Source organism: Leguminivora glycinivorella, chromosome 25, assembly GCF_023078275.1.
Source record: "Leguminivora glycinivorella isolate SPB_JAAS2020 chromosome 25, LegGlyc_1.1, whole genome shotgun sequence".
Classification (NCBI taxonomy): domain Eukaryota; kingdom Metazoa; phylum Arthropoda; class Insecta; order Lepidoptera; family Tortricidae; genus Leguminivora; species Leguminivora glycinivorella.
Window position 1 is genome coordinate 7,174,002 of NC_062995.1, and position 16,652 is coordinate 7,190,653.

The window sequence follows — 16,652 nt, forward strand, 5'->3', positions numbered from 1 at the left end:
CTTATTTTAATGCATTCTTTCTAATAAGAACAAAACACTATGCTAGAAAGAGTGCAGAGGAAGTTCTGTAGGCACATTTACAAACGACTGTACGGATATTACCCATATATGTATCCATCTCTATTCGTAACAGGAATGGTTGGTCTTCAAACTCTAGAAACCAGACGGAAACTGCTGCATATTATGCATTACCGCCAACTGTTTCACCATAGAGTAGATGACGCATCCGTGCTTGAGAGAATGGGGCTGCAAGTGCCAAGAGCGAATGTGGTGGTTGGCATGCCGGGCGCGGTGCCGGCGCGGCGGCGGCGGCGCCTGTTCGCGGCGGCCGGCGCACCGCTCGAGCCCGAGCTGCTCTTAACCGCATCATGTTGGAGACAGACGATATTGACATATTTGCTGATAGTGTTGGTGTGTTTTACAGAAAACTCTTAAGGTTCATAGACTCTACACTCCTTAGGTGATTAATGTAATAACCATAGTTTAACTTTTAAGTGTGTTTGCTTTTATTTATGTCAATTTAACATGTACATAATTATATTACCACATAAGTGCTTTGGTGAAATACTGTTAACTTTTGTGTATTTTTAATAAATAAATAAAAAAACGTGAAAAAAGTCCCAGAATCGGGCCCCTTTTGCTATACTCTGACCGCCCCTGTCTATACTACTGTAATGTTTGACGTTATCACGTTAAACTACCGTCCGTAAACCGACTTTACAGACAACCAATTTTTTTTAAGAATTTTAAGACTGTCTATTGCCGGCCTTACACATTTAAATTTTATTGTAAAAAAAATCTCAAAGTCATAGACAGAAAACTCTATGCAATTGGTTTGTAAAAAATATTTCTTGGCATAAAGTAGCTAGGACTCGACCTCGATGACACCTGTCAATGTCAATTATGTCAAACACAGCTCGTTTCTCAGATATTGTATAGTGATTTTATAAACACGATTTTGGTTCTTTTAATCCCCAAATATACCTGATTGTTGTTTTTATTGGACCATCAAGATGGAAGAATACCTGTCAACAACTGTTTCGAATTTGGTATGTATTAGAATCGTAATTTACGAAATATACAAATGTGGAATACCAAGTTTTATACACGTTAATGAAATTAATTACTGTTTAAGTTAGTTTCTGGATATAAATTTTGTGCAAAATTTCTGATTTAAAATGCTTTTGGATGTATTTTTGTTGGAAGATCACAAAATATTAAAACTACATGAAAAGTCGGCTATCTAGCAACTAGCAAAATTTGGTTAGGTTTGCAATAAAAAAAAACATTACAATGATATTATTGAAGGAATAACTTTTTACAGTAATAGTTTATACCTTTAAAATATCCATAGTTCATTTTACATTATAAAGTGTACAAAATAGCTTAGAATTTTTTTTTTTCTTAAATGAAGTATTTAGTTATTTTTTTAGATTCTTATTTTGACCAGACTGCACTTACAAAATCATTAACTTTTCATGATTTTTAATTCAATATATTTTTACCAAAATTAGCTAACATCTATTTTGACAGCCTCACTGTTGTAGAAGAATCCGATATAGAATGTATGATCGTCAGGTTCAAAATCCCATATATTAAACACTCCACCTTTTTTATTTTTATTATAAATGGGCTTACCCTTGGCCATAGACTAGTCAATGGAAAAAACGTGGCCTACAATGGAGTGAGCTCGCCCAGAAGATGCCTGTTCACCCTAGATTTGAAGGTGGTAACATGAGCTTATATGAGCTCAGAAATATGGCCGCTGGCAAGGTGCCATCTTTGTTTTTGCCTTTGACATCCTTTCAACATCGGATTGAATAATGTGAAAACACATTCAAGTGTTATTTGAAATTACTTGTAAAACTATCTATCTATCTATCTATCTATTAAGCCCCTTTTTCCTGAATTAGAGAATGTCTCTTAGTTCAGTGTGCCGCTTGGCAAAGGCCTCCTCTAGCTCTTTCCATTAACGTCTATCCTGGGCCACTCTTCTCCACTTCGAGCCCACTGTAAGCTTCAGTTCGTCCTCCCATCTCATTCGGGGATTTTTCTAGCCCCTAATACAACCTCTAGGGTACCAATCCGTTATGATTTGGCTCCATTTCTCCTGCTTGTCTCTGAGCATATGGCCGGTCCATCTCCACTTCTGCTGGTCAATTTTCAATAGTATGTTGGTTACTTGTAAAACTATGATGTTTGAATATTTGTGCAATGTTTTGGGCTATTAATAATTGCTGTCAACTTAGACTTTTCTCACTTTAGTTACACTTTCAGAGATCCACCTACTATTCTACCTTAAATCTAACAATAGGCAATGAAAATTGCAGTTTAGACTCCGCAGTATCCTCCATAGTCTATTCCAAGTTTTTGCACTGGCAACTCGGTCAACTAAAGTGTGGTATATGTAAAAAAGCTGATAAAATTGGACATAAGGACCAGATATTCGTACCCATTTTGAATTTGAATAGAGAAGATTTTGAGATTAAAACTGAAGTGGAGTATTGTGTAAATGAATATGGGATTTGCAAAGAAATGTTAGTTTTTCGGTGAGTGTGGAACGCTTTTATGTACCTAGTTAATGGGCATTTTCAGAATTTGGGAAAACCTAATTAGCGTAAGTTGTTAAAAAAAAATAACTCTCTGTCAGTTTTGTGACGACAATTAAGCATAAAATCTGTCTAAAAATTCACTTTTTCCACATTCTGAATGTAGATTATCGCTTGAAGTTTAGGTAATTAATACAAAAACAATATTTTTATAGAAATTTCAAGGTTAATTATCGTCACAAAACTGACAGATTTTTGTTAACTTATGCTAATTGGGGGGGTCCCAAATTCTGAAAATGCTCTTATATTCAAAGTTGTAGCGGTATCATAGCTTCACACTTACGTAGTTAATAGCATATGTTCAATACCTAATTGTTTACTACAATTCTCTAAATTGATATTTTTTTACTCTGGCCGACCCAGAGTAATCCCAGGTTCCCAACTGGTAGACCTGACACAACCTTTAAGTCTACATTTCCTAATTTTGCCTTTCTTTTTAACGAAAACGGCTTGCCACACTATACATAATTGCTGGTTGCCAGTGCAAAAAACAGCTAAAGACACAATAAAATCTTGTTGTTTTTAATTTACAGAAATCAGAAAACTATGCCGCCCTAAATCTAGTCATAGGTAATGAGAGTTGCGATCTAGACTCTGCGGTGTCCGCTCTAGTCTATGCCAGTTTTTTGAACTGGCGACACAGCCAGATCAAGTGTACGGTGTGTACACGCCCTACACCGGGAGCTAAGGACCTGTTGTGTGTACCGGTCCTTAATGTTGATAGGGAAGATTTTGAACTGAAAACTGAGGTGGAGTTCTGTTTAAGGGAGAGTGGGGTTAGTAAGGAAGTGTTGGTTTTTAGGTGAGTAGGCATGAAAATTACTAAAAATATGTTGTAGGGATAATTAATTAGTGTATAGAGGCGTTTAACGCTTAAACGTAAATGCGGGTTATTTATAGTGACATCTAGCGTCATTCACGCGTCAATCACGCGTCAAATGGCGTAAATTATCAGCACACCACTACTCGACACTAGGTGCCAACAGTATTTGTATTATTAAAAACATTTTACAACTTATATTACAAGCAAAAGGAATTGAAAACAGAGTACTGATTGGGACTATTGTAATATTAGCTAAAAATTATTTGACGCGAGATTGACGCGTGATAGACGCGTGAATGACGCTGGCATACAAATAACTTGCTTTCACTGATGTATGGAGTTACAACTTTTTTCTTACTAAACTTATTCCTCTATGCCTACCACTAAATTAATACCATCTAAAATCTAAATTAAAATATTTACATATTTACTTATTCATATTATAATAAAATACTAGGGTTGCAAAACAACGGTTTTTTCTGGCTTGAAAAAAAAACATGAAAAAAAACAGTTTTTTTTTCTGGAGTATGTTTTTTTTGAAATCTCTAAATTTGCAAAACAGTTAATACTTTTATACGGTTTTTTAGACTTAATGTTAACTATTAAACGAATTTAATCAAATAACTTTAATTTCTGGTCTTATAAAAATAACATTTACGAAATCTGTAGTTGGTACTGTTGGCAACACCACCGCCTCTCCACGCTGCACGCCTCATCGGGGATTCCCCAATAAACATTTGTATACTGAATGTTAATCGAATTAAAACGTACGTTATTGTTATTGAAACACGTTACAACTCACGAAAAACCGTTAATGTCGAATTATTTGTTCATCTGAAAATAAAAAACATGTTTTTTTTCATAATTCTGAAAAAAAAAATCATTTGTTTTTTTTTTCTATTTACAACCCTATAAAATATCTAATTAATTTCTACTTACAACATTACCTAAGATCTTTATGTACCCATGTTTATACAATAAAATATTTTTGATTTTGATTTTGACTTTTTCAGAAACGACTACAATCTACAAGAATTAATAACGAAAACTAAGACCAATGTTGTCTTAGTAGACCATCATACATTAGCTGTCAAAGACAAGTTCCTAGCTCCATACGTGACTGAGATCATAGACCATAGACCCATAGACAAGTCGGAGTGGACCTACAGAGATGATACGAGGTAATTTTTTTTATACTACGTCGGTGGCAAACAAGCGTACGGCCCGCCTGATGGAAAGCGGTCACCGTAACCTATGGATGCCTGCAACTCAAAGAGTGTCACATGCGCGTTGCCACCCCATTAGAAACTTGTACATTCCCTTTTGCTGTGTTAAATACACAGTAAAAATGAGTGTACAAGTTCCAAGGAGGGTTCGGATTGCCGACGACTCAAAGGACAATAGACAGTACTAATTAGTTCCGTAGGTCCTCCCGTCGTCAGCACACTGCACCCTCGTTGAGCTCTGGCAGCCTTACTCACCGGCAGGAACACAACACTATGAGTAAGGTCTAGTGCTATTTGGCTGCGGTCTTCTGTAAGGCGGAGGTACTACCCCAGTTGGGCTCTGCTCTAGATTCGAGCGAGATGATATCCGCTGTGCTGTGCCCTACCACACAAAACGGAATATCATTCGCTATGCCCTACCCCCTACAAATATATTGAATTTATGTATTTAAAAAAAAAAAAAAAAAAAAAAAAAAAAAAAAAAAAAAAAAAAGTAAAAAAGTAAAAATATTTATTTACCAAAATGACCGACCGACGACCGCGGCGGCGGTTTTGACGACCGGTCTGGCGTAGCGCGTCACTACGCTACGCTAATGATTTGTGTGATGAGCACAGATATTTGCTCCTGAGTCATGGATGTTTTCTATGTATATGTATTTGTATATTATATATATATCGTTGTCTGAGTACCTGCAACACAAGCCTTCTTGAGCTTACCGTGGGACTCAGTCAATATGTGTAAGAATGTCCTGTAATATTTATTTATTATTATTATTTATGTATTGAAATATCATGATGTCACCGAAATAAATTACACATATGAAAGAAAAAGTGACCAAAGCCTGCAGTGCCTGAGGCTGGAATCGAACCAGCGTACTCTGCAATCGCGGCAGATGCCTGTTTCCGCTCGGCCACCCAGGCACAGTATAATAAAGAGTACTATCGATACTATCGTACAGTATGGCCACTCCCTCTCCCCGCTGAAAGTGCCGCCCACCCCCTCGCGGTTACCTCACAGTTACCGCCTGTCAAAAACGCGAACAGTCGACCTGTCATATCTCACTCATACAAGCATAGTACGCTTAGACTGTGTGCTAGGAACGCGCCTCTTTCATATATTTGATCGCCAGTGTCCGAGGTGTGACCCAGGTCACAGCTGCTGAGGTCGACATTATTTCTCATATGAGTAATCTTTACAAGGACTCGTAGTGCCCTTTAAGATATCGCGAGTTGAAATATTTTCAATCCATCCATACTAATATTATAAATGGGAAAGTGTGTGTGTCTGTTTGTTTGTCCGTCTTTCACGGCGAATGGAGCGACGACTTGACCTGATTTTTTAGGTGGAGATAGTTTAAGGGATGGAGAGTGACATAGGCTACTTTTTGTCTCTTTCTAATGCGAGCGAAGCCGCGGGGAAAGCTAGTGTGTATATGTTTTGCAGGTCTACAATAGAAGCAGTGGGATCATGTTGCACGTTAGTCGCTCAGAGGATCATTGACATGTCGGCAGTGATGGCAAAAAAGACGGAGTTCTTCGAATCCAACACGATATGCACACAGCTACTGCACTGTAAGTAGGTATTACGGAAATTCAGAAAAAAATATAATATAATATTGTCTTCGGTTACCGCGATAGTTACTCATGAAATAAAAGTATGGAAACGGATTAAATCGCGTATAATGAATCGACGTTTCGAACACTTTACAGCGTTGACCACGAACGTCGAAACGAAACGTCGGGATGAATTGTAAATTCATTATACGCGATTTAATCCGTTTCTATAGTTTTATTTCATAAAATATAGTATTTAAATTGAAGAAAAACATTTACCGGATGACTATATTTACACGGATATATGAAGGAAAGAGATCGGACATGATGGGCGATTTGGATGGAATCTTCTTAAACACACACACACACACTTTTAGATGAACGCTCCTATTGGGCTGTTGCGCAATACACGCGCATCATTTCCATGTCTGTGTGTAAGGTTCAAATCCATAAGCCCTTTCGGAGATAACACGTTTTGTCATCTTCTAAAAAAGTTACCTGCATACTGCGAACTGTTTCATAAATTTGAACCTTATTGCTATCATGATAGTTGCTTTTTAACTACACTGAGACTAGCGCGTGCCGTTTAAATGGGAGCTAGCCGCCATGAATAATAGAAACAAAGGCTTTTGTTTAATATTAGATTACGGCTAAAGCCAAAAAAACCATCTCAGAATATTCATACATGTGAAGGACCAGCGAGTCGTGTCATCACGCACACACACAAGGATAACTGTATGCTCAATGAGCTAACGACTGCGACACGTCCAGGTCCTCCGGCGGCTTGTTCTAGTATTAAAATATGCTCTGAGGTTATTAACCTCATCAAATTAAAGCAAACATGGGCAATTTCCTTACAGTATTTTATGCAACAGGCGTTTAAAGGAGGTCAAAAAAGACGAGTGGCGTGGGTAACAATTTGAGGCGAAGCCGAAAATTGTTATTAAGAAGCCCCGAGTATTTTTTGACTCAGTTAAACACCGTTGCATACAATACTTTTTTACGACCATGCACTTAGTTTTTCCAAATCCAATCATTTATTCGTGATAAACAACATACACATATAAAACAATACAAGCACATTCAAAAGTTAAAAGAAAAAATAATAATTAAAAACAAAGAAAAAGAAAACACATTGATAGAATTGTTTACTACGAAATGGTCCCGCCTCAGCGTAATGCTAACCACAGGGTCAGCGCTGATCTTCCGGCGAGAAGTTTTTAATAGTTTTCTTGAATAACTTTCGTGAAATTCACACTGTTTCCTGTATTTTGACGCAAAGGTTTGCACTGTCTGCTCAGCTGCCCAAAGCCTTCCCGCGACGCGCGCAGTATCGTTATAATGCGTTGCCATGGTTACAGAGCCAAACAATGCGTTTTCAGTTTTTTCGATACTGCGCGTTGCGTGGAAAGCCGGCGGACGCTGGCTTTGGGGAATATACTTTTATGTAGGGTTTTAAAGATCTATGCACGACCCTGTAAATGACGAATAACAGTTCGGGAGTAGAAAAAGTATTTTTCAGAATTTTTCTGTTTCAGCCACAATAATACTCGACACAGTGAACTTTTCTAAAGAAGTGAAAAAGGGCACGCTGCACGATTTGGAAATAGTGAAGTTTCTGGAAGGAATTCTGAAAATAGAGAATCCAGAAGCAGAAAGGTATGTGTTTAAATTGTCATGATTACTTACCAAAACATTTTACAAGTTGATCCTTATAAAGCAAGATTCCAGGGCCGCCAGAACTTCCTCATTTTCTCAAGGATGAAACTTTGGGGTAATGTAGAGTTAGTATCGACGATTAAGGTCTGTAATATACACCCTGTTTTTATTGAATTCCGTTAACTTTAAGGGAAGGTTCTTTAGATCAAATACAATTAATTTCTCTAAGAAACTAGCGTCTTAACTCTTACGGTTATTGAGTTACTAAAAAAATAAAGGTAATTACTGAACACGTTACCAATTCCTAATATTATTATTTTTTGACATGTGCCGTCAATCACTTGACACTAACTTGAATGATATTATTAAGGGTCCCTCACACTAATAAATTCATTTATTATGTATGAAAATGATGAAAAATTTTTTTTTCGCGAATTTAACTAAAACTGATATACAGGATGGTTCCTGATAATAAACCTAACGACGCGATTTAACGGAAAACAAAAAAAACACAGTGTATTACCTAGTTCGGCCCGACGGCGTTTGTTTGCTACACGTTTTTTTTTCAAATACTTTCTTTAAATTCTCAACCCTGATTTTTATGTGTGTTATTTTTATGATAGTGTTAGGTATCATTTCTTGACCATCTTCGTCGGCCGTAACTGTTATAGTATGAATTTTTGCCTTATTACTATTATAATATTTCCTTTTTAACTACACTGAGACTATAGCGCGTGCGCCGGAGACGGGAGCTAGCCGCCGTGAATAATAAAAACAAAGGCTTGTGTTTAACAGATTACGGCAAAAGCCAAAAAACCATCTCAAAAAATTCATACTATACCAGACGCTTGAAAGTCTCTCTAACGGCTCAGCCACGACATTGGTCTAAGCGCGACAGCGGTGAGCGGCGGCCATACATTAGAGCGAGACACAGCGATGGGACTTTTCATTCGCACGTATGGCTGCCGCTCACCGCTGTCGCGCTTAGACCAATGTCGTGGCTGGGCCGTAACCCAAATTTATCAAGCTACGCCCCCATAAGAATCATCGTTAGCGTCTCAGGCACGACAGAGAACAACCCTTTTAGCGCTCTTCAGCGTTCAAAGGTTTAACGAGAGTGCTACTTAGTAACTGCTTTATTCAGAACCTCACAGACTACTTATAGCTAAATCTTATCAATATTACAACTGTCTAATCTAGTTATACAATAGTATGAATTTTCTGAGATGATTTTTGGCTTATGTCGTAATCTGTTAAACAAAAGCCTCAATTCTATTATTCACGGCGGCTGGTCCCGTTTGAACGGCACGCGCTAAAGGCTCAGTGTAGTTAAAAAGCAACTATCTTGATAGTAATAAGGTTCAAATCCATAAAAAGCCGTTTTGGAGATAACACTTTTTGTCATCTTCGAAAAAAGTTACCTGCATACTGCGAACTGTTTCATAAATTTCAACCTTATTGCTATCATGATGGTTGCTTTTTAACTATACTGAGACTTTAGCGCGTGCCGTTCAAACGGGAGCTAGCCGCCGTGAATAATACAAACAAAGGCGTTTGTTTAACAGATTACGGCAAAAACCAAAAAAAACCATCTCAGAAAATTCATACTATAACACTATCTCCATCTACCCTTATCTGAATCCGTGCTTGCGATACCTCACGCTGAACCCGTATCGGCACAACTCAGGTAAAGGACGCCATAAAAGGGTTAAATTTTTTTTGCAGAGAAAACAAGCTATCACACTTGCTAGAGGCCCGGACAAATGTCTCCCGTCTCACGGCGGCCCAGCTTCTCAAGAAGGACGTCAAAATTGTAAAGGAGGTGTATGTGCCTAGCTTTCCTATATTAGTGGAGGTAAGCATAGTCATTACCTTTTGAAGCGCTGGTAGCCACAGTATAATAAAGAGTACTATCGTATGGCCACTCCCGTTCCCCGCTGAAATTGCCACCCACCCCCTCTCGGCCTGTCATATCTCACTCACACAAGCATGGTACGCTACACGAGCTTAGACTGTGTGCTAGGAACGCGCCTCTTTCATATATTTGATTTGATCGCCAGTGTCTGAGGTGTGCTTTAGCGGTAAGTACGTGCGATTTTCGTTCCGAAGGTCTGGGTGATATTTGCCAGTCACTTTTCGGTGAAGGAAAACATAGTGAGGAAACCGGACTAATTCCAATAAGTTCTAATTTACCCTCCGGGTTGGAAGGTCAGATGGCAGTCGCTTTCGTAAAAACTAGTGCCTACGCTAAATCTTGGGATTAGTTGTCAAAGCGGACCCCAGGCTCCTATGAGCCGTGGCAAATGCCGCGGGATAACGCAAGGAGGATGAAGCATTGTCATTATCTTTCTATTTGGAGCCAGGCTCACCGTATTCAGTTCAGATTGAGCGAAAGGACAGAGACAGTGCTATAGCGTTGTCCCGTTCACTCGACCAAAAAAAGGAACTGTTTTATGAAAACGTGTTTTTTTTTAGTTTTTGAATAAGAGTAGTCTGTGGCCAAGAGTTATCATCCCCCTTGCGTTATCCCGGCATTTGCCACGGCTCGTGGGAGCCTGAGGTCCGCTTTGACAACTAATCCCAAGATTTGGCGTAGGCACTAGTTTTTACGAAAACGACTGCCATGTGACCTTCCAACCCGAAGCGTAACCTTACTGGAATTAGTCCGGTTTCCTCACGATGTTTTCCTTCACCGAAAAGCGACTAGCAAAATATCAAATGACATTTCGCACATAAGTTCCGAAAAACTCATGGTGCGAGCCGGGGTTCGAACCCGCGACCTCCGGAACGAAAGTCGCACGTACTTACCACTAGGTTACCAGCGCTTCTTAGTCTGTGGCCAAGAGTAAGCCCGTTTATAATTTAAAAAAAAGAGTAATTTTATAAGTACGGTCGCTAGAGCGCGTCACTGTCGTGCACGTAGCGAATATCGAGAACTGACTTTTGCCTGGTTAAATTATACAAACTTCTACCCCCCATTTTAGAGAAGTAGAGGGTCAAAAAGAGACAAAAAGTAGCCTATGTCACTCTCCATCCTTTCAACTACACTTAAAAAATCACGTCAATTCATCGCTCCGTTTTGCCGTGAAAGACGGGCAAACAAATACACATCTTTCCTATTTATAATATTACTAGGTTTTGCCCGCGGCTTCGCTCGCGTTAGAAAGAGACAAAAAGTAGCCTATGTCACTCTCCATCCCTTCAAGTATCTCCACTTAAAAAATCACGTCAATTCATCGCTCCGTTTTGCCGTGAAAGACGGGCAAACAAACACACGTTTCCCATTTATAATATTAAGTATGGATATGTGTTTAATTTACCGTATCTATCACAGGAATTCTTGTCCAAGCCCGGAGCCCTGCAGGCCGTCCCCGAAGCCCTATTATCTAGTGGGTGCTCCTTAGCGCTACTGCTTGGGATGAGTCTGCAGAATGGATTGAAGCGAGACGCCGCTATATGTGGGAGCGAGCCAGATAAAACTGCCAAAGTGAGTATTTACAAGTAAAGAAATATAATTTAACACGTTCGACACCAAGAACCCGCCTGGTGGGTACTCATGAACTTTTCTCAATTGCTGGAGAACCCGCTGGGCGGGTATGATTTTTTTTTGCTTCTTAGTTAATGTATGTGAAGTCCCTTAAGTTTTTGGTAAACAGTTTTTTATAAATGGCGGAGTATTTTACTGCACAGAATAAATAATAGTAGGTACTAACGTACAAGAAGGACCGAAAACAAGGTCGAATCGAGTGTTTTTTTTTTATGGTACACAAGGTGGACTTAATATAATTTAGGACATGCATATTTCACCAGCAGCTGGCATGCAAAAACACAAACATAATATATACAACTCTAGTTTTCTAAGCGAGACTAAAATTTGTAGGTACATGTCAATTCTTATAATTCCCAAGCTAATAAATATTTAATATGGATATTCTACGAATCCGCACGAAGCGCTTTGCTTCTTCTTTTCTTATGCGCACTGCCAAGGAGTGGAATTCCTTGCCGGCGGCTATATTTCCGAGCTCATATAACCCGGCAACCTTCAAATCAAGAGTGAACAGGCATCTTCTGGGCGAGCTCACTCCATCGTAGGCCACGTCTTTGCCTTTGGCTAGTCTGTGGTCAAGAGTAAGCCCATTTATAATTAAAAAAAAAAAAACAATATGTCATACTTAAACTAATTTCAAATTACAATTGTCCTAGTCTATTAATTATATCTAAAGTAGTCAAAAATTCATCAATTGAATAAAAACATTCCTGTACCAACCAGCTTTTAAGCTTTTAAGCTGGTTGGTATAGGAATCAGAAACAGCGTTGTCCCTATCTAATGCGTGGCACTATCCCTTTCGACTGTTTCCACCTGGTCTCAGAGGAAATTGCCATTTCGTGGTAAACTATAATTAAATATTATACAGTGTTTAGCTATTAAATGTGTTTGTATTGCTATGTTTATTTCATGAAATCATGTATTTTTGGTTCCAGCTAGCCCAATTTCTCCAAGACTGGAGCGCGCCATCTCTACAACTAACACCAACAGATCTCCAATACCCCAACACTTATTACTTCAACCAGCTGTACTTAGGTGCGTCTAGGAAACAGTACATACCGGCTATCAATGCGTTTTTACAAAATCCATGAAATTTTAACACTTTCGCAACCAATTAAAATACCCGTCTGGTGGGCGGTCGCGAACCTTGCTCTGATGCCGGATAACCCGCTAGGCGGGTTCTAGAGCAGGTTTCTGACGTATTTGCTCCATTTTTTGGATTAAGTAAATAATTTACTCGCTAGATGTCGCTATGATACGCGCTAGTTTTTTTTGTATCAAATTACGCAGATTATTATTTAATATTTAAGAGTGAACTAAAATGTATTTAAATGAGAAAAATATCACTAAGCGCCTAAGTCGTATCGTTATGTTATATTCATCTAGTTACTTTTATCTGAATAAACGTTAAAATTCTACTTTTTCATTCATTTATTCAGTCAATGAGATACTTACCCAAACTTTACCGAGTGAGCCTCTTGATTTTTTTTATTATCTACAATTCTACATTTTATACATACATACAGCATACATACAATCACGCCTGTATCCCATAAAGGGGTAGGCAGAACACATGAAAATACTAAAGCTTCAGTGCCACTCCTGGCAAATAAGGGGTTGAAAGAAAACGAAACTGTGACATTGCAGTGACAGGTTGCCAGCCTCTCGCCTACACACACGCGACATTTTATAAACTTGCAAAAGCCCGATGTCCAGAAATATATGACTACGCGCCATCTAGCGGAATTTTATTAGAACTATTTTCTTCATACTATACTGAACTGTTACCGCATACATCAAAATAACAGCGCCCTCTTGACAGCAGTCAAATATTTCAGATGTATTTCAGGTCAACCGTTAAAACCGGCCATGTGGTGCCGGGTTAAGAATTTCACCACCCCCTGTCTTCCCGTGGTTGTCGTAGAAGTCGACTGTAGGAATTGGGTTAAATTGTGGCGTAAGCACAGTATAATAAAGAGTACTATCGTGGCGTAGGCGAGAGGCTGGCAACCTGTCACTGAAATGTCACAATTTTCGTTTCCTTTCAACCTCTTAGCCAAGAGTGACACTGAGACTTTAGTAGTTTCATGTGCTCTGCTTACCCCTTTATGGGATACAGGCGTGATTGTATGTATGTATGTAAATTAAAACCTTAAAAACCGGCCAAGAGCGTGTCGGGCCACGCTCAGTGTAGGGTTCCGTAGTTTTTCGTATTTTTCTCAAAAACTACTGAACCTATCAAGTTCAAAACAATTTTCCTAGAAAGTCTTTATAAAGTTCTACTTTTGTGATTTTTTTCATATTTTTTAAACATATGGTTCAAAAGTTAGAGGGAGGGGGACGCACATTTTTTTCCTTTAGGAGCGATTATTTCCGAAAATATTAATATTATCAAAAATCGATCTTAGTAAACCCTTATTCATTTTTAAATACCTATCCAACAATATATCACACGTTGGGGTTGGAATGAAAAAAAATATCAGCCCCCACTTTACATGTAGGGGGACCCACCCTAATAAAACATTTTTTTCCATTTTTTATTTTTGCACTTTGTTGGCGTGATTGATATACATATTGGTACCAAATTTCAGCTTTCTAGTGCTTACGGTTACTGAGATTATCCGCGGACGGACGGACGGACGGACGGACGGACGGACGGACAGACAGACATGGCGAAACTATAAGGGTTCCTAGTTGACTACGGAACCCTAAAAATGAAGTTCATAGGATGTTATAAAACTTAAAAGATTAACACGTTCGACGCCAAGAACCCGACTGGTGGGCACTCGTAAAATTTGCTCAAATGCCGGAGAACCCGCTGTGCGAGTTCTCGCTATACAAGCAGGCGGTTTTAACACTTTCGAAACCGGGCTCTACGCGGCGCTACGACATTTTCGCTACATACGGGGAAACCCATGTAATCGGCTACGCTTCTACGAGCGGTGTGCCCGACAGTCGGGTTCTTGGTAGCGAAAGTGTTAAATTACGACCAGCTTCTGATGTAGTGCGCCATTTTAAATAGTAAATGTGTTAAGATAAGAATGCGATTCAGGAGGGCCATTTTTTTTTTCAAAGTTGTCCACCTCACTTTTTTTTGGATTTGGCATTTTTATGTGTTTTCCACTCAGAATCGCGAGCTCTTTCAATCCTAATAGGAGAAAAAAAGTGTCCCAAGGTTTTTTTCCCATTCCGTTACCATTTTTTCATACATTTTGTATGGCGGTAACGGAATGGAAGGTTCGAAAAAATGGAATATGGAAATCTTGGGACATTTTTTTTCTCCTATCAGGATCGAAAGAGCTCTCGATTCTCAGTATGAATCGCGTAAAAAATAACCATGTTACAAAAAAAGTGGGATGGACAACAAAAAATGGCCCAGGACCGTATAAAACAGGGCTATCATCGCTTTCTGACAGCTGAGATGGAAATAAAACAAAAATATTACATAAAATATGTATTCAAAATATCATAACAAGATTGTCAAAACTATATTTAATAAAGCACCGCTTACATTCTATTAAGCGTTTAGAATCTATATTTTAGAAGGAGCCTAAACTAACTCTGCCGCGAATTTGAAGAGAAGTTGGTTTGTCAACTATATCGTCACTGGACTATACATATACTTAACAGTCCATTTTGTTCATTACTTTTTAACCCCCGACGCAAAAACGACGGGGTGTTAGTTTGACGTGTCTGTCCGTCTGTCTGTGTGTGTGTGTCTGTCTGTGGCATCGTAGCTCCCGAACGGATGAACCGTTTTAGATTTGATTTTTTTTGTTTGAAAGCCGAGTTAGTCGGGAGTGTTTTTAGCCATGTTTCATGAAAATCGGTCCACTATGTCGGGGTTTTTTTTTTTCAAAATTAGAATTTTGTGGTTAGGTTATGAACAACACTTATGGATACATACCTATTTGAGTTTATTAAATAAGTAAGTATATTTGATCGCTTAAATTATGTCGATAATCTCTTAACTAAATTATAAATCTACTTTGCAAAATGTGATCGTTACCTATTACTTATTATTTTACTCTAAATGCTTACCACAAACACCTAAATTCACATATCGCGGACATCTTTCTCTGTCACTCTAATTAATTTTTTAATTGGAAGAAAAGAGATAGATACCGGCAATTTCTGAACATCGGTACCCGTAGTAGGTCGGTTCATTCATATCTGTCTATCATTCAACCGATGTACACATACAATAATATCTCCGGCATTTAAAAATAACGGACAAATAAATGACTATTCTCCCCGTGATGTCCCTCCGGGTCTCCCCGTGATGTCCCTCCGGGTCTCCCCGTGATGTCTCTCCGGGACATCACGGCGTCCGATTTGCGGATAGGATAGAGGTTCCCTCTAAAATCCCAATTCTCATACCAAAAAAAAAAAAATACTTTTCGTTATTTAACATTTAAGTTCCATTAGAAACAGGGTAGATAACAGTATAATTGAGATTTTTTTTCACATATGGTGTCTGTTACAGTTATTGATTACTAAGGCACTGGTCCCACCGCGAGCTATTAAGCTATGAGCTATCGGCTATAAAAACGAACGAAGGATAATCACTCCCGTGCAAATAAAAGAGACACGGCGATGTTTATAGTTACTCGCCAAGCGGTTAGTTATCAAAATCGCCGTGTCTCTTAATTTTATTTGCACGGGAGTTCTTATTTTTTGTTCGTTTTTATAGCCGATAGCTCATAGCTGGCGGTGGGACCAGTGCCTAAATAGGTTTATTACTTACCTATTAATGACCCACTCTTAACAATAACTACTTTTTTGTTTAATTATTTTACATTGGCTAGAAAAGATCAATTACAATAGTACCTAGAACTCAATAACTGTAGCAAGATCCTATCCGAAAAAAAAAACAGGTCCGCTAAAGACTAACTGACCTTGCATTTTGACAATCCAAAGGGTTGAACAATGTTATTGTGGGATTTGTCTTACTTTAGCCATTGAATTAACACATTTACTGCCAGACAAAAAATGGCGCACTGCTCGAGTAGCCGATAGTTGTATAACCGTTATAGTATAGCGTCTACCCGCCTAGCGGGTTGTCCGGCATCTGAGCAAAGTTCACGAGCGCCCACCAGGCGGGTTCCTGGGGGCCGATTTTTGAATCTCGGCCATTCGATTTCGTGAAATTCGTTCAATAATATCTCCACTACTAGCGATTTAAATTCTACTAACAGAATCGAAAACGAGTGGTCATTACCACTAGTTTTAAA

General features: G+C 38.7%; 1 protein-coding gene across 2 annotated transcripts; it reads left to right on the plus strand.

Annotated features, from left to right (window-relative positions):
- Positions 1 to 913: 913 nt before the first annotated feature.
- LOC125239262 (exopolyphosphatase PRUNE1) lies at positions 914 to 12,836 on the plus strand. Of its 2 annotated transcripts, none has more exons than XM_048146793.1 (8): positions 914 to 1,049; positions 2,278 to 2,549; positions 4,446 to 4,613; positions 6,103 to 6,230; positions 7,751 to 7,871; positions 9,597 to 9,726; positions 11,206 to 11,358; positions 12,354 to 12,836. In XM_048146793.1, exons 1-8 carry the CDS (start codon positions 1,014 to 1,016, stop codon positions 12,507 to 12,509), a joined length of 1,164 nt encoding a protein of 387 aa, XP_048002750.1. In that variant the 5' UTR covers positions 914 to 1,013; the 3' UTR covers positions 12,510 to 12,836. The 2 variants fall into 2 exon arrangements, with proteins under 2 accessions (XP_048002750.1, XP_048002751.1); XM_048146794.1 differs by lacking the exon at positions 2,278 to 2,549 and adding an exon at positions 3,143 to 3,411.
- Positions 12,837 to 16,652: the final 3,816 nt, after the last annotated feature.

Bases quoted from the DNA above. Each gene is read 5' to 3' on its own strand.
- LOC125239262 (XM_048146793.1), top strand. From the start codon at position 1,014: ATGGAAGAATACCTGTCAACAACTGTTTCGAATTTG. The intron at 6,231-7,750 runs GTAAGTAGGTAT...TTTCTGTTTCAG, and splicing joins ATGCACACAGCTACTGCACT to CCACAATAATACTCGACACA. The intron at 11,359-12,353 runs GTGAGTATTTAC...TTTTGGTTCCAG, and splicing joins AGCCAGATAAAACTGCCAAA to CTAGCCCAATTTCTCCAAGA.